The 26979-nt window shown below is 43.9% G+C and overlaps 2 protein-coding genes across 2 annotated transcripts in view; both read right to left on the bottom strand.

Annotated features, from left to right (window-relative positions):
* Nucleotides 1-214: 214 nt before the first annotated feature.
* On the bottom strand, nucleotides 215-5403 carry LOC121274001 (myeloid cell surface antigen CD33-like). The gene is made up of 5 exons (XM_041181135.1): nucleotides 5345-5403; nucleotides 4060-4340; nucleotides 3035-3331; nucleotides 1277-1438; nucleotides 215-563 (listed from the first exon to the last, which is right to left on the bottom strand). The coding sequence occupies exons 1-4, from the start codon at nucleotides 5401-5403 to the stop codon at nucleotides 1299-1301; spliced, it is 777 nt and encodes a 258-aa protein (XP_041037069.1). The 3' UTR covers nucleotides 215-563; nucleotides 1277-1298.
* A 10136-nt stretch (nucleotides 5404-15539) lies between these two features.
* LOC121274000 overlaps nucleotides 15540-26979 on the bottom strand; it is a gene marked incomplete at its 5' end in the record, with an annotated part of 117268 nt that continues 105828 nt past the window's right edge. The window contains 5 exons of the mRNA XM_041181134.1: nucleotides 15540-16449; nucleotides 22570-22674; nucleotides 23186-23270; nucleotides 24078-24174; nucleotides 25441-25722. Of these exons, the coding sequence (XP_041037068.1) occupies nucleotides 16333-16449; nucleotides 22570-22674; nucleotides 23186-23270; nucleotides 24078-24174; nucleotides 25441-25722 (686 nt within the window). The remainder of the gene's footprint in view (nucleotides 16450-22569; nucleotides 22675-23185; nucleotides 23271-24077; nucleotides 24175-25440; nucleotides 25723-26979) is intronic.

Below are 26979 nucleotides of genomic sequence, written 5' to 3'. Positions count from 1 at the left end.
CTGAACTGAGGTAGAGCTGCACTGTCAGAGTTTCTGAACTGAGGGAGTGCTGCACTGTCAGAGTTTCTGAACTGAGGGAGTGCTGCGCTGTCTGAAGAACATTGTACAAATTGCACAAAATTGCATCTGATGTCTGTGGCTCATGCACACATGAAGTTCATGCACACAACAGGAATATTTCTCGCTGAGCATTTTAATCACTTGTGTTAATCAATGTAATTTTATTCATAACCCAAATGCTTCTTACAATCAATCACAGCATGAAAAAGGTGCAGCATTCAGAAAGCACATTCCAATCAGAGAACAGAGTTTAGCAACGTCACATTTCTGTTGATTCCTATTCGACCATGTTGGCTGCACACAGCCAGACAATGCCGTGGTTATGATGAGTCCACACACCAGGACTAGGGAGCACCAGGTATAAGGAAAAGTTTCAGCTTGCTGAGGAGAAGAAGGAGAATCTCTCGTTCCAGGTTTCTCTCCGGACATTAAGAAGCAGGCATGCTGATGTTTCATTACACTCTGTCTGCTGATGGGAGTCCGCTTGGAAATTGCTGTTTGTGCTGATGGAAAGAATAAGCTTTTCATAAATTGAGGGATTGAGTACAGACACAGGGAGGTGAACATTTATAAAGCTCTGGTTAGGTCACAACTAGAGTATTGTGTCCAGTTCTGTTCTCCTCACTTTGGGAAGGTAGTGAGGGTCCTTGAGAGGGTGGAGAGGAGATTGAGCAGAATGGGTCCAGGGATGAGGGATTTTACCTACAAGGTTGGGTTGGAGAAGCTGGGATTGTTCTCCTTGGAGCAAAGGAGATTGAGGGAGGATCTGATCGAGGTGTACAAGATGATGACGGGTTTAGATAAGGTAGACAAGGAGAAGCTGTCGCCATTAGCTGATGGTACATGGACTGGGGGACACAGATTGAAGGTTTTGGGCAGAGGGGGGATGTGAGGAGGAACTTTTTAACACAGCGAGTGGTAATGAGCTGGAACTCGCTGCCTACGAGGATGGTGGAAGTGGAGACGATGAACGATTTCAAAAGGAAATTGGACGGACACATGAGGGGAAATAAACTTGCAGGGATACGGGGATAGAGCAGGAAGAATGGGACTGAGTGAATTAATCTACAGAGAGACAGCATGGACTCAATGGGCTGAATGGGCTCCCACTGTGCTGGAATGCCTCTCTGATACGAAGGTGATCCTAACCAGGACACTGACCAGTTTCATTACAACTTAACCCAACATCACACGTTATTTGTCCGCACTGACTGACCAGATTGTTGCTGTACAAAGCTTCAAACAGTCTGTCGACTTCCTTTCACTGTTTGTCCCTCCCAGACACAGACTCCAGCGATAGTGATATCAACAGCCACAAGGAATATCACAGCTCGTATTCCCAGGATCTGGATCACGTGCAGAATCTCTCCTCCACTGTCTAGAGAACACACAGAAAGAAATCATCACTGACTCTTCGCTTTCAATTTCTCACTCTGGCTGAACAATCAAGCTTCATATCACTGCAACATTTGCTGTAATATTGACCCATCCACTGGGATTCAATGTGGAATGAATGTTTTCATTGTAAACACTCTAAGAGTGGACAATCTGAACTTTCCCCTTAGCGTGGAACATTGGTGAGAATGGATCATTGTGCTGTTTGACTCCCTGTCCAATGTTTCTCTCCATCGCTGTGTACAGGATTGTGCTGTAGAAAATTCTGGAAACGTTTAGCGCCGGGTGGAAATCCATCTCGGATGCGTGTGTGAATCGGGCAGGATCGAGATGGACTCCCCCACGGACTTACACACCCCGCTTAATAAACAGTTCCAATCTTTACCCAGAGAGAGGGGAGAATGTGGAACTCACTCCCACAGGGAATGGTTGAGGTGAGTAGTAGCAAATTGGGAAGTGAAATTGCTTGAAAAGCAGGGAGATGCAAGGGTTAAGTGCTACCGTGCCACCACTGGTGGGAGAGTGTAACTACAGCGTGATGTTTACATAGGCAATCCCCATTATGAACAAGGACATTGGACATCATGTGCAAAATGGGCTCTGGAAAGGTGAGAACATGATGTAAGCTTTTCACCAACAGAAATTCCTTCGTAAACCTCTCCATCTTTCTCTTACTGTCAGATACTCAAACAACATTTCACACAGAATCACATAAGGAGGAGTTGGGACAGGTGCCTGGTCAAAGGGTTAGGTTTCAGGAAGCTTTTTAAAGGAGGATAGAGAGTTAGAGAGGCAGAGAGTATCTGTGAGAATCTCTGTGCATCTGAGTGTCTGTAATAGACTTTGCAATTTCCATGTTCTTCCATAAACTTGAAAGGGAACACAATTCCCAGAATCCATGTCAACTCTCCGGTGTAGCACTGAGGGAGGTCAGGTAACCCATGGGGGAGAATGTGCGAGTGTGTTTGTTTGTGAGTGAGTCCTTTTGTGTGCTCATACATGTGGGATTGTGTGTCTGCAGGTGTCTATTTAGGTTTGTATAATTGTGTGTGTTTGTGTAGTGTTTGAATCTGAGAGAGCTGTTGAAGTCTGTGTACACTCACGTTCCACAGTGATGGTTATGAAACCCTCCACTGCTCCATGTTCATTCTCTGCCACACACTGATAGTCTCCAGTGTCCCTGGATGTAACGTGAGGAATCACCAACCACAGCTCATTGTTGGAACTTGTTCTGTTCATTGTGATATTCAGATGTCAGGGCAGGACTCAACATGACAGATCACAGGTTTACCAACAGGAAGTGAACAACAATTTATATTTAATGGGAAGAGAGTGCTGATTGATTGGCAAGTGGTCTCTGATTGGAGGAGGTGTTGCCATGGAGAGTAATGTGTGCGAGCTGTAAAGTTTAGACAGCTTGTCTCTTCATTCAGCAATAATCAATTAAAGATCAGTTAAATTCTATCAACGGTGAAGCACTTTGAGAGGTCTGAGAATGTAGATACTGAGAACAGGCTGCACTGTCAGAGGGTAAGTGCTGAGGGAGTGCTGATGTAGAATGAAGGGTGTCGGTACTTACCTTGCACAGTTAGTATGAGGGTCCGCTCCGATGAAACAGATGGATATCTCACTCTGCAGCTGAGAGTGTGTCCGTGGTGTTTGAGTAATGGGATTAGGGTCAGAACAGAAGTATAGGTCAGAGTGATACCATGCTGAGTTACAGTGTTTGAGACTGATCCAGGTACATCAGTGGGAGTGTCCCAGGTTAAGACAGGTGCTGCTGTTCCATTGCACGTTGTGTTGAAGGTGCAGCTTACATCCACACGCTTTCCTGCAATAATTTCAGCAGGGAATATCGTGGGTTTATCTGTGAAATCTAACAGACAGAGAATGGATCCTTTTAGAGAAATATAACGTGAAGCATCAGTTCAAATAGAAACCACAGTCCCACAAGAGAAAGCACTTTTACAAGGATGATATCAGATCTGAGAGATTACAATGATCAGGAGAGAATTTCCTGCTTTGAGACTTTGGTGTTTCTGTCTCTCAGCTTAATACACGTTCACTCCGAGACACTTGAACTGATAATAGTGGGTGCGGGTGGTGGAGCAGACCAGAGTTTGCAGTGCACTACCCCATCATTCACTCAGCGATATGGGCCATTTATTACTTTGCAATTTGTGGGAGCCTGCTGTGCGCAAATTGGCTGCTGCGTTTCCCACATTACAACAGTAACTACAATTCAGGAATCAGCTCATTGGCTGTAAAGTGATTTTGTAATTGCTGAGGTGGTGAAAGGCTATATAGAAATGTGAATATTTCTTCTGTCGAAATGTCAGACTTCTGGACAGAATAAGAGAGATCAATGGGAGTGGATAACCTGATAACATTGATGGACACAGTCAATACATTTAATCATTGATATTAAAGTGAGTATTAGAGGTTGCTTTAGGACTGAACTGGAAGCTATCACCAGGTTATTGAGAATCAGACAGTGTGTTACAATAAGTTGTGTTTTGTGTTAATATGTAAACATCACAGATTGTGTTATTTCCCATTGAGTGTTGAACGTGAATTGTTGAGTAATTATAACACAGCACTTACCAGAAACGTGAAGCTGGGTTACAGGGTAATAGTTATGGCTCGGACCATTGTCAAATTCTATTCTGAAAAAATAAGGTCCTGCATCTTCCCGTCTGATGTTGTTTATAATCAGGGAACAGTCACCATCTTTCAGGTCTCCAGACAGCCGGGTCCGATGGTGGAACCGTGGTAACTCGTGACTGTGATCCTTGGAGTGAAAGGCTATGGGAGCCCAGGGAATCTGTTTCTCGTTATTAAACCTGACTCCACCTCGCGGTTGGTTTTCCAGACACGATGGATAACTGTAATGACATGGAATCTGTACACAGGAACCTTCCTGCGCTGTCACCTCTCATGGAGTGTCACCTTTCCACTCTCGTGAGGGTTCAGCTGGGGAGAGAAATCTCAATATTTAACTCTGGATGGTTTGTGGATCCACTGAACCTGATATTGACAGATGAGGCTCAATTGGGGGGATGGTCAATACTGAGGAGGAGTGCAACAAATTATTTTGGCAGGAAGAATAGAAAAACAGAATATTATTTAAATGGAGAGAGGCTGCAGAATGCAGTACAGAGGGATCTGAGTGTCCTTGTACATGAATCACAGATAGTCAGCATTCAGGAACACCACGGAATGAGGAAGGCAAGTGGAATGTTGGCCTTTATTGCAAAGGGATGGAGTATAAAAGGAGGGAAGTCTTGCATCAGCTGCACAGGGTGTTGGTCAGATTGTAACAGGATCATTGTGTACAGGCAGTTCAGAGAAGCTTCACTGGGCTGATTCCTGGGATTAAAGGGTTTGTCCTGTGAGGAAATGTTGAGCAGGTTGGGCCTGTATCCATTGGAGTTTAGAAGAATGAGGGGTGACCTTATTGAAACATATCCGATTCCGAGGGGGCTTGACAGGGTGGATGCTGGGAGGATGTTTCCCCCTCGTGGGGGAATCTAGAACCAGGGAGCACAGTTTGGGAATGAGGGCTCTCCCATTTAAGACTGAGATGAGGAGGAATTTCCTCTCTCAGAGGGGTGCTACCCTGTGGAATTCTCTTCCTCAGAGAGCAGTGGAGGCTGGGCCATTGAATAGACTCAAGGCTGAGTGAGGCAGGTTTTTGATCGACAAGGGAGTCAAGGGTTTGGGGGCAGGCAGGAAAATGGAGTTAAGGCCACAACCAGATCAGTGAGAGCAGGCTCGAGGGGCCGAATGGCCTGCTCCTGTCCCTATTTCTTATGTTCCTACATTCTTACCTTCTTAAAATATTAAAGCTGCAGAATAAACATGCAAGTGAATGACCCGCTCGACCCACCTTCCATCTGGGGGTCCCATGGGGAGGACCCTTCCTGAGCCAGATCCACCAGCCAACATGGTCTGGATCCGAGCACAGGAGACACGGGGGGGAGTGACTAACAGGCTCCTTGTGACAGGCCCCCTCTGTCCAATGGCTGGCTTTCAGCTGCCAAGGCCAGAGTGGTCCTTGCTAAAACCAGCTCAGGACAGGCCAGGACCCCTGTGCAGACCCCCTCCAGCGCTGCAGCCTCTGTACAAACCCCTCATGCGCTTGTGGAGAGACACAAACAAGGCTGCACATTACCGAGGAGAGTCCCCTCTACGGACTAAGGGGCTGACTCATCAGCTTAAACTCAGCAAATGAGGAGGCTCTCGCTCGGTATCGGGGCTTGGCATTGGCTCAATAAAAATAATCAAATGACATTTTGGACAGAAATCTAAGAAGGTTGTACATTTCCTCAAAAATAAGACTCAAGCTGGGGTCGAGGGTCAAAGGGCAACAACTTATATTTACACAACAACTTTAACATGACAAATCACCCCAAGGTGCTACACAGGAGCGTCATAAAACAAAGTATGTCACCCAGAAACATGTGGAGATATTAGCCACAGCTGACCAGAAGAGGTCGGTGTTATGGTAAATCTTAAAAGAGGGATGAAATGGATAGTGAGAGAGAGAGAGAGAGAGATAGAGAGAGTGAGAGAGAGAGAGGGACGGAGAGGGTTTGAGGGAGGGTATTACAAAGCTCGGGCCCCAGGCAGCTGAAGGCATGGCTGCCGATGTTGGAGTGATGGGATCGGGGGATGGTCAAGACGCTGGAATTGGAGGAGCGCAGAGTCCTCAGAGGGTTGGAGAGACTGGAGGAGGTTACAGAGTTAGGGAGGGTTGTAGGGGCTGGAAAAGTTAAGAGAGATTGGGAGAGTGTAGGGTCTGGAGATGTTTGCAGAAGTAGGGAGGGTTGTAGGGACTGGAGCAGCCTACAGAGATAAGGAAGCTTTTAGGGGCAGGAGGAAGTTACAGAAATAGGGAGGTTTGTAGTGGCTGGAGGAGGTTGCACAGATTGGTAGGTTTGTTGCGCAGGATGAATTTACAGATATAGGGAAGCGGTACAAGCTTGAAGAGTTAACAGAGATAGGGAGGGTTGTAGGGGCTTGAAGAGGTTACAGGGATAGGGATGATTGTAGGTACTGGAGGAGGACGAGGAGATTACAGGGATAATGAGGAAACAAAGATGAAAATTGTGACATTGAGACTTTGCTTGACCAGGAGCCAGTCTCGGTCGTCGAGCAGAGCGGGTGATAAGGGAAGGGGACTTGGTGTGAGTAAGGACGTGGTCAGCAGTTTTGGATGGCCTCAAGTTTATGGAGTGTGGAGCGTGTGTTGGAACAGTCGAGTCTGGAGGTAATGAAGGCGTGGATGAGGGTTTCAGCAGCAGATGAGCTGAGACAGGGTTAAGTCGTGCCATGTTACGGAGGTGGAAATAGACGGTGTTAGTGAGGGCGCAGATATGAGGCCGGAAGCTCATCTCAGGATCAAATGGGACAACAAAGCTGTGAACAGATTGGCTTCAATCTCAGAGAGCTGCCAGGGAGAGGAATGGAGTTGGTAGTGAGGGAACAGAGTTTGTATCGGGGAATGAAGACAATGGCTTCAGTCTTTCCAATATTTAATTGGAGGGAATTTCTGCCCATCCAGTACTGGATGTCGGATAAGCAGCCTGATAATTTAGCAGCAGTGGAGGAGTCGAGAGAGATGGTGGTGAGGTAGAGCTGGGGATCCTCAGTGGACAGGTGAAAACTAACACTGTTCAGATGATGCTGCAAAGCCATTGCAAGTGATTCTCTGGCTACGATGAGATTGATAAGAATGGATCCAGGGGAGAGCAGTCCCACCCAGCTGGACGACAGTGGAGAGGTGTTGGAGTAGGATGGTGTGGTCGAGCGTGTCAAAGGCTGCAGACAGATCGAGAAGGAGGAGGAGGGAAAGTTTACCTTTGTCACAGTCACACAGGATGCCATTTGTGACCTTGATAAGAGCTGTTTCAGCACCGTGGCTGGGGTGGGAAACTGACTGGAGGGATTCAAACATGGAGTTCCGGGAACGATGGGAACGGATTCGGGAGATGGAAACACGTTTAAGGACTTTGGAGGGGAAAGAGAGGCTGGAGATGGGATGGGGGTTTACACGGACAGTGTGAGGGGTGGAAGGTGTAGTGGGGAGGTGACACTTCACTCAGCGGGGAGGTGTCATCACCCCTCAGCTCGGTTTACGTTACAGCTTTGATGTGGATTCAATCACACACAATAAGCTCATGGATCTGGGAGCAGAAATAGACAAATCATTAAAAATAGTGACGCTGGTTAACACGGCCAAAAAACAAGCAAATCAAACACTATTATTTCCTCCCTCCACCAAGGGGAAAAGTTCCTTCATGTCTACCTTATCTATGTCCCTCATAATGTTATACATCTCAATCATGTTCCCCCCTGAATCTCCACAGCTCCAGGTTAACTAACCCCAGTCTATCCAATCTCTCCTCACAACTAAAACTCTCCAGCCCAGGCAACATCCTGGTTAATCTCCTCTGCACTCTCTCTAGTGAAATCACATCCTTCCTATAATGCGGGTTCCAGAACTGCACGCAATACTCTAGCTGTAGCCTAACCAGCGTTTTATACAGTTCCAGCATAACCTTCCTGCTTTTATATTCTATGTTCGACTAATAAAGGCAAGTATTCCATATGCCTTCTTAACCACCTTATCTACTCCCTTAAGGGAACAGTGGACATGCACACCAAGGTCCCTCTGATCCTTGTCACTTCCCAGGGTCCTACCATTCATTGTGTATTCCCGTGTACTGTTTGTCCTGCCCAAGTGCATCACCTCACACTTATCCAGGTTAAATTCCATTTGGCACTGATCAGCCCATCTGACCAGCCCGTCTATATCCTCCTGTAATCTAAGGCTATCCTCCTCACTATTTACCACCCCACCAATTTTCATGTCATCTGCGAACTCACTGATCAACCCTCCTACATTCAAGGTTAGACCGTTTAAATATACCACAAACAGCAAGGGACCCAACACTGATCCCTGTGGAATCCCACTGGACACAGGCATCCAGTCACAAAAACACCCCTCGACCATCACCCTCTGCTTCCTGCCACTCAGCCAATTCTGGATCCAATTTGCCAAATTGCCTTCGATCCCATGGGCTCTTACTTTCGTTTACAGTCTCCCAGGCGGGACCTTATCAAAAGCCTTGCTGAAGTCCAAGTTGACTATGTCAAATGCATTGCCCTCATCTACACACTTGGTCACCTCTTCAAATAATTCAATCAAATTTGTCAGACATGACCTCCCCTTAACAAAACCATGCTGACTGTCCTTGATTAATCCCTGCCTCTCCAAATGTAGATTAATTCTGTCCCTCAGAATTGCTTCCAATAGTTTCCCCACCACTGAGGTTAGACTGACTGGCCTGTAGTTCCCTGGTTTATCCCTTCCTCCCTTCTTGAATAACGGTACCACATTGGCTGTCCTCCAGTCCTCTGGTACCTCTCCTCTGGCCAGAGAGGTATTGAAAATTATTGCCAGCACCCCTGCTATCTCTTCTCTTGCCTCACTCAACAGCCTGAGATACATTTCATCTGGGCCTGGAGATTAATCTACGTTTAAGCCTGCCAGACCACTTAGAACCTCCTCCCTTTCTATTCTAATGTCTTTAACTATATCACAGTCCTTCTGCCTGATTTCCAGACCCACATTGTCCCTCTCACTTGTGAACACTGACACAAAGTGTTCATTTAGAACCCTACCTACGTCTACCGGCTCCACACACAAATTACCAAATGGTCCTTAATGGGCCTTACTCTTTCCCTAGTTATCCTCTTACTCTTAATGTACTTGTAAAATAACTTTGGATTTTCCTTCATTTTTCCTGCTAATGTTTCTTCATGCCCCCTTTTTGCTCTCCTAATTTCCTTTTTAACATTCCCCCTACACATTCTATACTCTTCTAAGGCTTCCTCTGTTTTGAGCCCTCGGTATCTGCCATAAGCCTCCCTTTTTCTCTTTATCCAATCCTGTAAATCTCTCGACATCCAGGGTTCCCTGGATTTGTTGGTCCCACCCTTTGCCTTTACTGGAATATGTTGGCCCTGTCCTCTCCCTACTTCCTTCTTGAATGAGTCCCATTGCTCTGACGCAGATTTCCCTAAAAGTAGCTGCTCCCAGTCCACTCTGGCCAAAACATATTTGATCTTATTAAAATCAGCCTTCCCCCAATTAAGAACTCAGATTTATGGCCCATCCTTGTTCTTTTCCATAACAACCTAGAATCTAATGGAATGAAGATCACTATCTGCACAATGCTCCCCCACTGATACCTCTACCACTTGCCTGGTTACATTCCTTAAAATTCAGTCCAGGACAGACCTCTCTCTTGCAGGATCTTCTATGTACTGGCTTAAAAATCTCACCTGGATGCATTTTAACAATTCTGCCCCCTCTAAAACTATCACACTATGACTTACCCAGTTATTGTTGGGGAAGTTGAAAACTCCCACCATTACAAACCGATTATTTTTATACTTCTCTGAATTTTGCCTTTGTATCTGCACTTCTATTTCTCTGAGTGTCCCGGGGCCTGTAGAACACTCCCAGAAATCTGATTGCTCATTATTTGTTTTTAGGTTCTACCCATATGGCTTCATTTGAGGAGCCCCCTAAGGTGTCTTCCCTCCTCACTGCAATAATTGATTCCTTGATCGATATTGCGATACCCCCTCCTCTTTTACCTCCTTCCCTGTCTTGCCAGAAGACCCTGTATCCTGTAATATTGAGCTGTCAATCCTGCCCCTCTCTCAACCATGTCTCTGTGACAGCAATTACATCAAACATCCATGTGTTAATTTGTGGCCTCAACTCATCTGCTTTATTCATCAGATTCCTTGCATTAAAATAAATACAATCCAACCTTTCCACGCTATCTTGAGCCTTAACGGACCAATAATTTCTCTGCCTTCCAGGTTCACTTGCTCTCTCTTCTAATTTTGGCTGTGCATCTCCCTCTGCTGAACCTCCTCTCGGGATCCCATCCCCTGCCATATTAGTTTAAAGCCTCCCCAATTGCATCAAGGGTAAAATGTCAATTGAAACCAGGGGCAACATCCAAGAATGACAATCCCACAGATCAATGTGAGCAATTAAAGACACCTCCAGACAAGGTTACGACCACAAGATCTGGGCGTAACAGCAGATTACCTCTACGCTTTAGAGACTCAAATATTCAACAGATCTATACACTTATGTAATTGTCAAGAAATATGAAAATGATACCAGAAACCTCTTGTTCCCTGTCCTTCTCAAAGATCCATCCCTGCAGCGGGAGCCTTAAGAGTTATTGATGTGGGACTTAATTGATCAGATTGTAGAATGAACCATAACAGAAGGAAGACATTTGGCCCATCGAGCCTGTGCTGGGCCTTTGAAAGATCTGTCCAATTAGTCCCACTCTCACCTCTGCTCTCTCCTCCACAGCCCTGCAAAATGTCCCCTTCAAGTATTTATCCAGTTCCCCTTCTGAAAGTTCCTGTTGAATCTGCGTCCACCGCCCTTTCAGGCAGTGAGTCAATGGTCTCTCTCTGAGCTGCAAAGTGCTAAGATTCTGTGAAATATAAACTCTGCAGCAGATCAGAGACAATCATGATAACTCAGAATATTTGACAGTTTTACACACAGACAGCTTTGCCTTCCTTCTCTCTTTCAGTTACGTTGCAACCTTTTTGAAGTTTTTAGCATGGTGAGAATGGACAGGAAGTGTGACACTGAACAGCCTGTCTATTCTAGGAGCTGCTGTGTTGTCTTCATGGGAAATTCTGACTAAAATCAGCAAAAGACACAAATTTCAGGGCATTGTTATCCGAGTCCTATCATCAGGATAGACTTAATTCCCCAGTTTTTATCCCTGCTTCTCTATTCAGCTGATCGCCCCCCCTGTCACTCGCTGACCTACACTGGCTCCCAGTCCAGCAATGACTCAAATTTCAAATTCTCATCATTGATTTCCTATCCCTCCATCCACCCTCTCCACTCTCTATCCCTGTCACCTCCTCCAACCCTGAAACCCTCTGAGATCTCTGCTCTCCTCCAATTCTGCTGTCAGACAGGGAGTCAGTGTATATCAGTGAGCACAGGGGTGATGGATGAATGGGACTTGGTGTGAGTTTGCACACTAGCTCACTGCTGAATCGGTTCCCAATCACAGCTCAATAAGAATGCTCCTTTACAAAGACTATTGACCATAAATCTGTCCGATCTGACGTTGATATTACCTTGGAGAAGTGACAGGAGGAAGTAAGATTTCCCGATCATTGTCCACTCCCAGATACTTCATCAGCTGCTCACCCTCAAGCTGTGAAAGAGAAAGGAGTTAATGAGAACCCACCTCTTGTCCGACAGCTCTCGAGAGATCAGAACTGCATTTAGACAATGTCTTCACTGATTAATTTGATCCTCTGTGGGATGATAGGTGCTCTGCAGAGAGTTACAAGGCTTTAAGAAAGAAAAACGATGAAGGACTTGCATTTCTATATCGCCTTTCACCACCTCAGGATGTCCCAAAGCTCATGTCTCTACACATCCCTCATCCCTTGAGCTAGAAAAATATTCTGTATAACAGACTTGAGCCTCACACCCAGATCTCAATAATCAGTAGAAATCTTTCAAAGGCATCAATCATTGGAATCTGTCTTTATAAAGTCACAACATCAACAAAGGACGGTGTTGGTCGTGGAAGTGAATTCCAATCGTTCCGTTACTTACCCAGGACCTGTCCGACTGCTCGCCTGGGGAGGAACTGCCCACACGCTCTGCTTGGGCTGAATGACCTCTTCCTGTGCTGCTCCCTCTGTGTATTTAATTAGAAAGGGTTGATGTGTCACTATGAGACAAAATGTGAGGTGTTTCCTGTCAAGGTGTGAAAGCAGCTCTTTGCCTGTCACAGTAAGAAAACTGTTAACCCTATGTGTACAAAGAATGTGGCTGAATGACCATCGAATGTTCACATATAATAGACTCGAGGGGGCTGAACGACCCTCTCCTGTTCCTGTCTAACAGGCTCAAGAGGACAGAATGGGATTCCTCCAGTCCCTGTTTAACTGGCTCGAGGGACTGAATGGGCCTCCTCCTGTTCCTGTGTAACTGGCTTGAGTGGTGATGATAGGTGCTCTGCAGAGAGTTACAAGGTTTTAAGAAAGAAAAACGATGAAGGACTTGCATTTCTATATCGCCTTTCACCTACTCAAGACATCCCAAAGCTCATGTCTCTGCACTTCCCTCATCTTTTGAGCTAGAAAGATGTTCTGTATAACAGACTTGAGCCTCACACCCAGATCTCAATAATCAGTGGAAATCTTTCAAGGCATCAATCATTGGAATCTGTCTTTATAAAGTCACAACATCAACAAAGGATGGTGTTGGTCGTGGAAGTGAATTCCAATCGTTCTGTTACTTACCCAGGACCTGTCCGACTGCTCGCCTGGGGAGGAACTGCCCACACGCTCTGCTTGGGCTGAATGACCTCTTCCTGTGCTGCTCCCTCTGTGTATTTAATTAGAAAGGGTGAATGTGTCACTGTGAGACAAAATGAGGAAGTGGTTAGTACCAAGTGAGAAAGCAGCTCTTTGCCTCGTACAGTTAGAAAACTGTTAACCCTTTGTGTGCCAAGAATGTGGCTGAATGACCTTCGAATGTTCACTTAAAACAGACTCGAGGGGGCTGAATGACCTCCTCCTGTTCCTGTGTAACAGGTTAAATGGGCTGAATGGGCCTCCTCCTGTTCCTGTGCAACTGGCTCGAGGGGGCTGAATGGCCTCCTCCTGTTCCTGTGTAACAGGGTCGAGGGACTGAATGGGCCTCAACCTGTTCATATCTAACAGGCTCGAGGGGCTGAATGGGTATCCTCCTGTTCCTGTGTAACAGGCTCGAGAGGCTGAATGGGCCTCCTCCTGTTCCTGTGTAACAGGCTCGAGGGGCTGAATGGGCCTCCTCCTGTTCCTGTGTAGCAGGCTCGAGGGGCTGAATGGGCCTCCTCCTGTTCCTGTGTAACAGGCTTGAGGGGTTGCACGGACCTCCACCTGTTCCTATGTAACAGGCTCAAGGGAACTAACTGGGCCCTTTCCTGTTCCTTTGTAACAGGCTCGAAGGGGCTGAATGGCCTCCTCCTATTCCTGAGTAAATAGCTCATGGGGCTGAATGTACCTCCTCCTGTTCCTGTGTAAAAGGCTTGAGAGGTGATGCTGGGTGTTCTGCAGAAAGTTACAAGGCTTTAAGAAAGCAAAGCAATGAAGGATTTGCATTTCTATAGCACCTTTCAGCTCGTCAGGATGTCCCAAAGCTCATGTCTCTGCACTTCCCTCATCCCTTGAGCTAAAAACATGTTCTGTACAACAGACTTGAGCCTCACACCCAGATCTCAATAATCAGTAGAAATCTTTCAAAGGCATCAATCATTGGAATCTGTCTTTATAAAGTCACAACATCAACAAAGGACGGTGTTGGTCGTGGAAGTGAATTCCAATCGTTCCGTTACTTACCCAGGACCTGTCCGACTGCTCGCCTGGGGAGGAACTGCCCACACGCTCTGCTTGGGCTGAATGACCTCTTCCTGCGCTGCTCCCTCTGTGTATTTAATTAGAAAGGGTTGATGTGTCACTATGAGACAAAATGTGAGGTGTTTCCTGTCAAGGTGTGAAAGCAGCTCTTTGCCTGTCACAGTAAGAAAACTGTTAACCCTATGTGTACAAAGAATGTGGCTGAATGACCATCGAATGTTCACATGAAATAGACTCGAGGGGGCTGAACGACCCTCTCCTGTTCCTGTCTAACAGGCTCAAGAGGACAGAATGGGATTCCTCCAGTCCCTGTTTAACTGGCTCGAGGGACTGAATGGGCCTCCTCCTGTTCCTGTGTAACTGGCTTGAGTGGTGATGATAGGTGCTCTGCAGAGAGTTACAAGGTTTTAAGAAAGAAAAACGATGAAGGACTTGCATTTCTATATCGCCTTTCACCTACTCAAGACATCCCAAAGCTCATGTCTCTGCACTTCCCTCATCTTTTGAGCTAGAAAGATGTTCTGCATAACAGACTTGAGCCTCACACCCAGATCTCAATAATCAGTGGAAATCTTTCAAGGCATCAATCATTGGAATCTGTCTTTATAAAGTCACAACATCAACAAAGGATGGTGTTGGTCGTGGAAGTGAATTCCAATCGTTCCGTTACTTACCCAGGACCTGTCCGACTGCTCGCCTGGGGAGGAACTGCCCACACGCTCTGCTTGGGCTGAATGACCTCTTCCTGTGCTGCTCCCTCTGTGTATTTAATGATAAAGGGTTGATGTGTCTCTGTGAGACAAAATGTGAGGTGTTTGCTGTCAAGGTGTGAAAGCAGCTCTTTTCCTGTCACAGTAAGAAAACTGTTAACCCTCTGTGTACCAAGAATGTGGCTGAATGACCATCGAATGTTCACACAAAACATCCTCCTGTTCCTGTGTAACAGGCTCGAGGGGCTGAGTGGCCTCCTCCTGTTCTTGTGTAACAGGTTCGAGGGGCTGAATGGCCTCCTCCTGTTCCTGTGTAACAGGATCGATGGGATGAATGTCCTCTTCTCATTAAAAATAAATACTGCAGATGCTGTAAATCTGAAATAAAAACAGAAAATGCTGCATTAACTCAGCAGGTCTGGCAGCAGCTGTGGAGAGAGAAACAGAGTTTTTGCTTTGAGACTCTGAAGAAGGGTCATACGGACTTGAAATGCTAATTCTGTTTATCTCTCCACAGATGCTGCCAGACCTACTCAGTTTCTCCAGCATTTCTGTTTTTATTTCAGGTGCTCTCTTGTTCCTGTGTAGCAGGCTCAAGGGGGCTGAATGGCCTCCTCCTGTTCCTATTCAATGGGCAGTCAAAGCATGTGTCTGATTTTGGACCTCAAACCCAATTCTCTCCTCACGACATTGACAGAGGAAATGACCAGTTACAGATCAATGCAGGAGGATTATTTATTTTCCCAATCTTTGATCCAAGCATCTCATCAAACACAGAGCGGAACCAGGATCGAGGATGTTTGTCTCTGTAATCTGTAACACATCGCACAGTTCACCCATCCACTCAGCCTTCAGGATGGATGCTAATTGTACTCTCCAAGAATGAAAGACTAAAATGGTGGTTTATTGCAGTTATATCTCATTCCGTTATCAAAGCTGTCTCATCCATCCATGACATACTGAAGAAGGTAAACCTGCAACCAATTTTTCACATCATAATTTCCTATGTTCATTGGCAACATCAATGTAAACATGTCACGCTGAAATGATGTCCTCCCACCAGTGGTGGCACTGTAGCACATCTGTTATCCTCCAAACTGCAGGGAATTTCTCAAATCTCCAATCAAATTGTTTCCCTGTTTCCCAGATTGTTGTTCGTTTCGCTGTTTAACGATGAAGTGTAAAATCCAAATATATATCTGAAAATACATTTGACTGTAAAATGGTGAGTAAGTTATCCCGATCTCCTCTGCTGCAATTATCCACCGATCCTGCATTTCCTGAAGTCTACACTGGCTGATGAATATTCTGTAAACACTGACAGACAGGAAGGTGAATAACAGAATGAAAATTAACTCATCATCACGGACACGGGATTGAATTTGTCCGTCCTGTCCTGGTACATCATCGAACGATATCTAAAGACATTTACAATCAGAATGGAGAGAAGGATGTTTCCAACAGTGAGGGACAATTTTGAAGGAGGATGTTCAAATTGAAACCCACAGACAACCATCCTGGATAGATCATTCCGAAGAAATTCCATCAGATTGTAACAAGAGGTTTAAATCTATTTCCTGGGAGTGAGTTCCTGTGGATATTAGGAAGGTAAATTGGAGTTTTGAATGATTCTCCCGTTCTGTATTCTCCCCACACTGTGTGTGTCTCATTCTTGCTCAGTTTATAAATTCCCATAAACAGAATCCTCGGCAAAATCACAGTTTGCGTAAAGATCATCATCTGTATCAGGATTGACTCCGCGGTTAGATTTCATTTCCAGATACTTCTCATCTTTCTTCTGTAATAGAAACAGAAATGATCAGATTGACAATCAGAGTGATCAGTGTTTAGTATTATTGATCCAAATCAAAAATTCCACCCACAATAGATACATTAATTATTGATACTGAGCAGGGTTTGATTATTGATACTGAACGGGGTTTGATTATTGATTCTGAACGGGGTTTGATTATTGATACTGAACGGGGTTTGATTATTGATACTGAACGGGGTTTGATTATTGATTCTGAACGGGGTTTGATTATTGATTCTGAACGGGGTGATTATTGATCTGACGGGTTTGATATTGATACTGAACGGGGTTTGATTATTGATACTGAACGGGGTTTGATTATTGATACTGAACGGGGTTTGATTATTGATACTGAACGGGGTTTGATTATTGATACTGAACGGGGTTTGATTATTGATACTGAACAGGGTTTGATTATTGATACTGAACGGGGTTTGATTATTGATACTGAACGGGGTTTGATTATTGATTCTGAACAGGTTTGATTATTGATACTGAACGGGGTTTGATTATTGATTCTGAACGGGGTTTGATTATGATACTGAACTGGGGTTTGATTATTGATACTGAACGGGGTTTGATTATTGATACTGAACGGGGTTTGATTATTGATACTGAACGGGGTTTGATTATTGATACTGAACGGGGTTTGATTATTGATACTGAACGGGGTTTGATTATTGATACTGAACGGGGTTTGATTATTGATACTGAACGGGGTTTGATTATTGATACTGAACGGGGTGTGATTATTGATACTGAACGGGGTTTGATTATTGATACTGAACGGGGTTTGATTATTGATACTGAACGGGGTTTGATTATTGATACTGAACGGGGTTTGATTATTGATACTGAACGGGGTTTGATTATTGATACTGAACGGGGTTTGATTATTGATACTGAACGGGGTTTGATTATTGATACTGAACGGGGTTTGATTATTGATACTGAACGGGGTTTGATTATTGATACTGAACGGGGTTTGATTATTGATACTGAACGGGGTTTGATTATTGATACTGAACGGGGTTTGATTATTGATACTGAACGGGGTTTGATTATTGATACTGAACGGGGTTTGATTATTGATTCTGAACGGGGTTTGATTATTGATACTGAACGGGGTTTGATTATTGATACTGAACGGGGTTTGATTATTGATACTGAACGGGGTTTGATTATTGATACTGAACGGGGTTTGATTATTGATACTGAACGGGGTTTGATTATTGATACTGAACGGGGTTTGATTATTGATACTGAACGGGGTTTGATTATTGATACTGAACGGGGTTTGATTATTGATTCTGAACGGGGTTTGATTATTGATACTGAACGGGGTTTGATTATTGATACTGAACGGGGTTTGATTATTGATACTGAACGGGGTTTGATTATTGATACTGAACGGGGTTTGATTATTGATACTGAACGGGGTTTGATTATTGATACTGAACGGGGTTTGATTATTGATACTGAACGGGGTTTGATTATTGATACTGAACGGGGTTTGATTATTGATACTGAACGGGGTTTGATTATTGATACTGAACGGGGTTTGATTATTGATACTGAACGGGGTTTGATTATTGATACTGAACGGGGTTTGATTATTGATACTGAACGGGGTTTGATTATTGATACTGAACGGGGTTTGATTATTGATACTGAACGGGGTTTGATTATTGATACTGAACGGGGTTTGATTATTGATACTGAACGGGGTTTGATTATTGATACTGAACGGGGTTTGATTATTGATACTGAACGGGGTTTGATTATTGATACTGAACGGGGTTTGATTATTGATACTGAACGGGGTTTGATTATTGATACTGAACGGGGTTTGATTATTGATACTGAACGGGTTTGATTATTGACACTGAACGGGGTTTGATTATTGATACTGAACGGGGTGTGATTATTGATTCTGAACGGGGTTTGATTATTGATCCTGAACGGGGTTTGATTATTGATACTGAACGGGGTTTGATTATTGATACTGAACGGGGTTTGATTATTGATACTGAACGGGGTTTGATTATTGATACTGAACGGGGTTTGATTATTGATACTGAACGGGGTTTGATTATTGATACTGAACGGGGTTTGATTATTGATTCTGAACGGGGTTTGATTATTGATACTGAACGGGGTTTGATTATTGATACTGAACGGGGTTTGATTATTGATACTGAACGGGGTTTGATTATTGATACTGAACGGGGTTTGATTATTGATACTGAACGGGGTTTGATTATTGATACTGAACGGGGTTTGATTATTGATACTGAACGGGGTTTGATTATTGATACTGAACGGGGTTTGATTATTGATACTGAACGGGGTTTGATTATTGATACTGAACGGGGTTTGATTATTGATACTGAACGGGGTTTGATTATTGATACTGAACGGGGTTTGATTATTGATACTGAACGGGGTTTGATTATTGATACTGAACGGGGTTTGATTATTGATACTGAACGGGGTTTGATTATTGATACTGAACGGGGTTTGATTATTGATTCTGAACGGGGTTTGATTATTGATACTGAACGGGGTTTGATTATTGATACTGAACGGGGTTTGATTATTGATACTGAACGGGGTTTGATTATTGATACTGAACGGGGTTTGATTATTGATACTGAACGGGGTTTGATTATTGATACTGAACGGGGTTTGATTATTGATACTGAACGGGGTTTGATTATTGATACTGAACGGGGTTTGATTATTGATACTGAACGGGGTTTGATTATTGATACTGAACGGGGTTTGATTATTGATACTGAACGGGGTTTGATTATTGATACTGAACGGGGTTTGATTATTGATACTGAACGGGGTTTGATTATTGATACTGAACGGGGTTTGATTATTGATACTGAACGGGGTTTGATTATTGATACTGAACGGGGTTTGATTATTGATTCTGAACAGGTTTGATTATTGATACTGAACGGGGTTTGATTATTGATACTGAACGGGGTTTGATTATTGATACTGAACGGGGTTTGATTATTGATACTGAACGGGGTTTGATTATTGATACTGAACGGGGTTTGATTATTGATACTGAACGGGGTTTGATTATTGATACTGAACGGGGTTTGATTATTGATACTGAACGGGGTTTGATTATTGATACTGAACGGGGTTTGATTATTGATACTGAACGGGGTTTGATTATTGATACTGAACGGGGTTTGATTATTGATACTGAACGGGGTTTGATTATTGATACTGAACGGGGTTTGATTATTGATACTGAACGGGGTTTGATTATTGATACTGAACGGGGTTTGATTATTGATACTGAACGGGGTTTGATTATTGATTCTGAACGGGGTTTGATTATTGATACTGAACGGGGTTTGATTATTGATACTGAACGGGGTTTGATTATTGATACTGAACGGGGTTTGATTATTGATACTGAACGGGGTTTGATTATTGATACTGAACGGGGTTTGATTATTGATACTGAACGGGGTTTGATTATTGATACTGAACGGGGTTTGATTATTGATACTGAACGGGGTGTGATTATTGATACTGAACGGGGTTTGATTATTGATACTGAACGGGGTTTGATTATTGATACTGAACGGGGTTTGATTATTGATACTGAACGGGGTTTGATTATTGATACTGAACGGGGTTTGATTATTGATACTGAACGGGGTTTGATTATTGATACTGAACGGGGTGTGATTATTGATACTGAACGGGGTTTGATTATTGATTCTGAACGGGGTTTGATTATTGATACTGAACGGGGTTTGATTATTGATACTGAACGGGGTTTGATTATTGATACTGAACGGGGTTTGATTATTGATTCTGAACGGGGTTTGATTATTGATACTGAACGGGGTTTGATTATTGATACTGAACGGGGTGTGATTATTGATACTGAACGGGGTTTGATTATTGATACTGAACGGGGTTTGATTATTGATACTGAACGGGGTTTGATTATTGATACTGAACGGGGTGTGATTATTGATACTGAACGGGGTTTGATTATTGATACTGAACGGGGTTTGATTATTGATACTGAACGGGGTTTGATTATTGATACTGAACGGGGTTTGATTATTGATACTGAACGGGGTTTGATTATTGATACTGAACGGGGTTTGATTATTGATACTGAACGGGGTTTGATTATTGATACTGAACGGGGTTTGATTATTGATACTGAACGGGGTTTGATTATTGATACTGAACGGGGTTTGATTATTGATACTGAACGGGGTTTGATTATTGATACTGAACGGGGTTTGATTATTGATACTGAACGGGGTTTGATTATTGATACTGAACGGGGTTTGATTATTGATACTGAACGGGGTTTGATTATTGATACTGAACGGGGTTTGATTATTGATACTGAACGGGGTTTGATTATTGATACTGAACGGGGTTTGATTATTGATACTGAACGGGGTTTGATTATTGATACTGAACGGGGTTTGATTATTGATACTGAACGGGGTTTGATTATTGATACTGAACGGGGTTTGATTATTGATACTGAACGGGGTTTGATTATTGATACTGAACGGGGTTTGATTATTGATACTGAACGGGGTGTGATTATTGATACTGAACGGGGTTTGATTATTGATACTGAACGGGGTTTGATTATTGATACTGAACGGGGTTTGATTATTGATACTGAACGGGGTTTGATTATTGATACTGAACGGGGTGTGATTATTGATACTGAACGGGGTGTGATTATTGATACTGAACGGGGTTTGATTATTGATACTGAACGGGGTTTGATTATTGATACTGAACGGGGTTTGATTATTGATACTGAACGGGGTTTGATTATTGATACTGAACGGGGTTTGATTATTGATACTGAACGGGGTTTGATTATTGATACTGAACGGGGTTTGATTATTGATACTGAACGGGGTGTGATTATTGATACTGAACGGGGTTTGATTATTGATACTGAACGGGGTTTGATTATTGATACTGAACGGGGTTTGATTATTGATACTGAACGGGGTTTGATTATTGATACTGAACGGGGTTTGATTATTGATACTGAACGGGGTGTGATTATTGATACTGAACGGGGTTTGATTATTGATACTGAACGGGGTTTGATTATTGATACTGAACGGGGTTTGATTATTGATACTGAACGGGGTTTGATTATTGATACTGAACGGGGTTTGATTATTGATACTGAACGGGGTTTGATTATTGATACTGAACGGGGTTTGATTATTGATACTGAACGGGGTTTGATTATTGATACTGAACGGGGTGTGATTATTGATACTGAACGGGGTTTGATTATTGATACTGAACGGGGTTTGATTATTGATACTGAACGGGGTTTGATTATTGATACTGAACGGGGTTTGATTATTGATACTGAACGGGGTTTGATTATTGATACTGAACGGGGTTTGATTATTGATACTGAACGGGGTTTGATTATTGATACTGAACGGGGTTTGATTATTGATACTGAACGGGGTTTGATTATTGATACTGAACGGGGTGTGATTATTGATACTGAACGGGGTTTGATTATTGATACTGAACGGGGTTTGATTATTGATACTGAACGGGGTTTGATTATTGATACTGAACGGGGTTTGATTATTGATACTGAACGGGGTGTGATTATTGATACTGAACGGGGTTTGATTATTGATACTGAACGGGGTGTGATTATTGATACTGAACGGGGTGTGATTATTGATACTGAACGGGGTGTGATTATTGATACTGAACGGGGTGTGATTATTGATACTGAACGGGGTTTGATTATTGATACTGAACGGGGTTTGATTATTGATCCTGAACGGGGTGTGATTATTGATACTGAACGGGGTGTGATTATTGATACTGAACGGGGTGTGATTATTGATACTGAACGGGGTGTGATTATTGATCCTGAACGGGGTTTGATTATTGATACTGAACGGTGTTGGGTGTGAGTTTGGTTGGGTTTGAGAGTGACTGTATAAAACATTGCAGATACAGGACTGGAGCAGCCATATCAATAACCAGGCTACTGGAGCAGCTGAGAGGCTGGGGATCCTGTGGTGTGTGACTCACCTGATTCCTCAAAGCCCAACCACGCTCACAGTTTTCATAAACAGGACCTGGATATTCATCAACACGATGGTTCGATTTGATTCCTGCTTTCCCCTCGCCTCTCTTCTGTAATAGAGATGGAAATGGACAGAGGGACAATCAACATGATGTGTATTCGGTGTTGGGTTTGATTATTGGGGAGAGAGTTCCAGATTTCCACTCCCCTTTGTGTGAAGAAGTGCTTCCTGACATCACCCCTGAACGGCCTGGCTCCAATCTGAAGTTCCAGCCCCCTTGTTCTGGACTCCACCCGACCCCCACCACCCACCCCCACCCGAGAAAGTAGCTTCCCTCTATCGACCCTATCGAGTGTTTAATCATTTTGAACCCCTCAGTTAGATCACTCCTTAATCTTCTAGACCCGAGGGAATATAATCGTAGACTGTGTATAACCTGTCTGCATAATTTAAACAGAAAGATGTTCTGTACAACAGACTTGAGCCTCACACCCAGATCTCAATAATCAGTAGAAATCTTTCAAAGGCATCAATCATTGGAATCTGTCTTTATAAAGTCACAAAATCAACAAAGGACGGTGTTGGTCATGGAAGTGAATTCCAATCGTTCTGTTACTTACCCAGGACCTGTCCGACTGCTCGCCTGGGGAGGAACTGCCCACACGCTCTGCTTGGGCTGAATGACCTCTTCCTGTGCTGCTCCCTCTGTGTATTTAATGAGAAAGGGTTGATGTCTCACTGTGAATCAAATCAGGAATTGGGGAACAATTGTGAAAACCATTTCATTGAAACGTAGGGCCTTAGTGTTGTGTTGTAACAAACTGTTAACCCTTTGTGTCCTGACTCTGTGACGTGAATCCTGTGTAAAGCTGAACAGTCGGTGAGCGAGTTTCAATTCACTGCTCACTCCAGGTGTTGAGGTGGATTTTCTGAAGGAGCAGAGGTTGCTCAGCGCTCCTTAAAAATGTGAGAGACTGAACAATGTGTAAGAGGATGAGAGAAAGAATGAGAAGGAAAGCATGAGTGGAGACTGGGGAGAAAGTGAATGAGCGAGAGAATGAGAAGGAGAGCATTAGTGGAGATTGGAGAGAGAGTGAAAGAGAGAGAATGAGAAGGTGAGCATTAGTGGAGATAAGAGAGAGAGTGAATGAGAGAGAGAATGAGAAGGAGAGCATTAGTGGAGATAAGAGAGAGAGAGAATGAAACATGGAAAATGGAAAGAGATTGCATTCACTAACCAAAGATAGGTTTTCATTTATATAGCAGCTTTCACGTCCTCAGGAAGGCACAAGGTATTTTGTGGTCCGGATCAACACTGCCAGTTACAGGACTGAGTTGTGAAACAGCGAGTATTGGATGAGATGTTAAACAGTGAGTGAACATCAAAGCTCTTCAGGGGCTGTGAAGGGTTTTGGGTTGGAAAAGGTGCTATAGAAATGCAAGTTCTTTCATAATGGAGAGAAGGTTGAAGAAAACATGTTCAAAAACAACCAATTAAACCTTCACACTTACTTTCTCACACACTTGAAGATGAAGAATCCACAAAGTCCAACACTCAAACAGATTCCAGCTCCAAGCAATCCTGCTTTCCATTCATTGGAATCTCGCCCTGTAAAATCAGCCAATGAATGACTCCGGTACAGTTTGAGAATGGTTCCCTATGTACATATAGTAATTCTGAACTTGTGAAGTGATATTGTCAATGCATGAAAGGTCTATACGAATAACATTTATCTATGTAATATTTATTGATAATATCCATGTACATGCAGGTTTCTATAAGGCGGATTCACATATAACAGAGGTGCCAAGCTGCTGAGGTGACACACAGGACTACATACACGCCAAACAGCGGAAACAACATGCTATAGACAGAGCGAAGCGATCCCACAACCAACGAGTCAGATCTAAGCTCTGCAGTCCTGCCACATCCAGTCATGAATGGTGATGGACAATTAAAGATCTAACAGGAGGAGGATGTTCCACAAATATCCCTATCCTTATTGATGGGGGAGCTCAGCACATCAGTGCAAACGACAAGGCTGAAGCATTGGCAACCATGTTCAGCCAGAAGTGCTGAGTGGATGATCCATCTCGGCCTCGTCCAGAGGGTCCCAGCATCACAGATGTCAGCTTTCAGACAATTCGATTGACTCCACGTGACATCAGGAATCAGCTGATGATACTGGATACAGCAAAGGCTATTGGCCCTGGCAACAACCCGGCAACAGGAAATAATTTGGCTACAAGAGCGGGTCAGAGGCTGGGAACTCTGCGTTGAGTAACTCACTTCCTGACTCCCCAAAGCCTGTTCACCATCAACAAGGCACAAGTCAGGAGTGTGATGGAATAATCTCCAATTGCCTGGATAAGTGCAGCTCCAACAACACTCAAGAAGCTCGACACCATCCAGGAGCAGCTTGTTTGATCGACAGCCCATCCACCAGCATAAACAATCATACCCTCCACCACTGGCACACAATGGCAGCAATGTGTGCACCATCTACAAGATGCGCTGCAGCAACTCACCAAGGCTCCTTCGACAGCACCTTTTAAACCCTTAACCTCTTCCACCAAGACTGTTCCAAGTCAGTGTGGTGTGTGACTTGGAGGCGAACGTGAGGTGTTGATCCTCCATGAGACTTGGAACTATATGGGCTGTTCCTTCACCGTCGCTGGGTCAAAATCATGGAACTCCCTCCCTAACAGCACTGTGGGTGTACCTACACCACATGGACTGCAGTGGTTTAAGAAGGCAGCTCACCACCACCTTCTCAAGGGGAAGTTACAGATGGGCAATAATTTCTGGCCTTGTCAACAATACCCACATCCCATGAGCAAATAACAAGAGAACGTTCAATTCTGTGTAACTCACGTTCCACAGTGATGGTTATGAACCCCTCCACTGCTCCATGTTCATTCTCTGCCACACACTGATAGTCTCCAGTGTCCCTAGATGTAACGTGAGGAATCACCAACCACAGCTCATTGTTGGAACTTGTTCTGTTCATTGGGACATTAAGATGTCGCCACGTCAGGTTAGAAGCTGGGAAACTCTGGACAGAGCAGATTATCACTGTAGAATTCCCCTCAATTATATTTATCGATGAAGCGTTAATCATATTAAGCGAAGTAAATGAGAGATTCTGTGGTGCATCTAAAAACAAATAAAGGTTTCATTGTGAGCAAACACAGTGCACAGCAAGACTCCAGGTATCATCTCTCTCCATCTGGTATCTATGTGCATGTCAAGGCTTCTTTCCCCATTATAATTTTCTATGTCACCATTTGTAACAGACACTGCCAGTGTGTTCCTTTTTGCATATTCATGGGAAGTGGGTGTCACTGGTTAGACCAGCATTTATTACCCATCCCTAATTGCCCTTGAGGAGGTGGTGGTGAGTTTTTCACCCGCACAGAATTCCCAGCCTCTGACCTGCTCCTGTAGGCACAGTATTTATGGCCGGTCCAGTTAGGTGTTTGGTTAACATCCCCCAGGATGTTGATCGTGGGGGATTCAGCGATGGGAAAGTCATTGAATATCAAGGGTAGATGGTTAGATTCTCTCTTGTTGGAGATGATCACTGCCTGGTGCTTGTGTGGCGTGAACATTGCTTGTCATTTCTCAGCCCAAGCTGAGAATTGTTCAGCTCTTGCTGCATGTGGATATGTAAACTGTCACGCTGTAATTACAGCCTTCTACCAGAGGAGACACTGTCGGGCTAGAAGAAAAGAAAATGTTTATAACATCATCAGGATGTTTACGGGGATTTGACTGTTGAAGAATTGCTTTAGAATAATGGGGTATTGAGTGATAAACCTACAATCCTCTGTGCAGGGGGCTGTTCGTCCAATACAGGGTCTTGTTCAGCTGATGTCGTCAGTGTTTCAGAGCAGAATCTGGAGCAACGCTCCAGTGCAGCACAGGGAGAACAGACAACTCACACATGTCTGTGTGTGTGTGAGCAAGCACACGTGTGATTCTGTATGTATGCTTCTGTGTGTGAGCATACAGGCTTTGCACACCTGTGCAGACATGGGATTAATATGAACGCATGTTTGCGTGCACCTGTTTTTGTGTATGTGTGTGTGTGTGTGTGTATGTGTGTGTGTGTGTGTGTGTGTGTGTGTGTACGTGTGTGTCTGTGTGTGTATGTGTGAGTGTGTGTATGTGTGTGTGTGTGTATGTGTGTGTGTGTGTATGTGTGTGTGTATGTGTGTGTGTGTGTGTGTGTATGTGTGTGTGTGTGTATGTGTGAGTGTGTGTGTGTGTGTGTGTGTGTGTGTATGTGTGTGTGTGTATGTGTGAGTGTGTGTGTGTGTGTGTATGTGTGTGTGTGTGTGTGTGTGAGTGTGTGTGTGTGTGTGTGTGTGTGTATGTGTGTGTGTGTGTGTGTATGTGTGTGTATGTGTG

The sequence above is a fragment of the Carcharodon carcharias genome (assembly GCF_017639515.1).
Source record: "Carcharodon carcharias isolate sCarCar2 chromosome 29 unlocalized genomic scaffold, sCarCar2.pri SUPER_29_unloc_15, whole genome shotgun sequence".
Taxonomy (NCBI): domain Eukaryota; kingdom Metazoa; phylum Chordata; class Chondrichthyes; order Lamniformes; family Lamnidae; genus Carcharodon; species Carcharodon carcharias.
Note: the sequence above shows the minus strand (reverse complement) of the source record. Positions and strands in the feature narration are given on the sequence as shown.

Excerpts from the sequence above, each read along its gene's own strand:
- LOC121274001 (XM_041181135.1), bottom strand. The coding sequence starts at position 5,403 with ATGTTGGCTGGTGGATCTGGCTCAGGAAGGGTCCTCCCCATGGGACCC. Across the intron at positions 4,341-5,344 it reads ATGGGACCCCCAGATGGAAG|TTATCCATCGTGTCTGGAAA; the intron begins GTGGGTCGAGCG and ends ATGTCATTACAG. Across the intron at positions 3,332-4,059 it reads AACCCAGCTTCACGTTTCTG|ATTTCACAGATAAACCCACG; the intron begins GTAAGTGCTGTG and ends TCTGTCTGTTAG.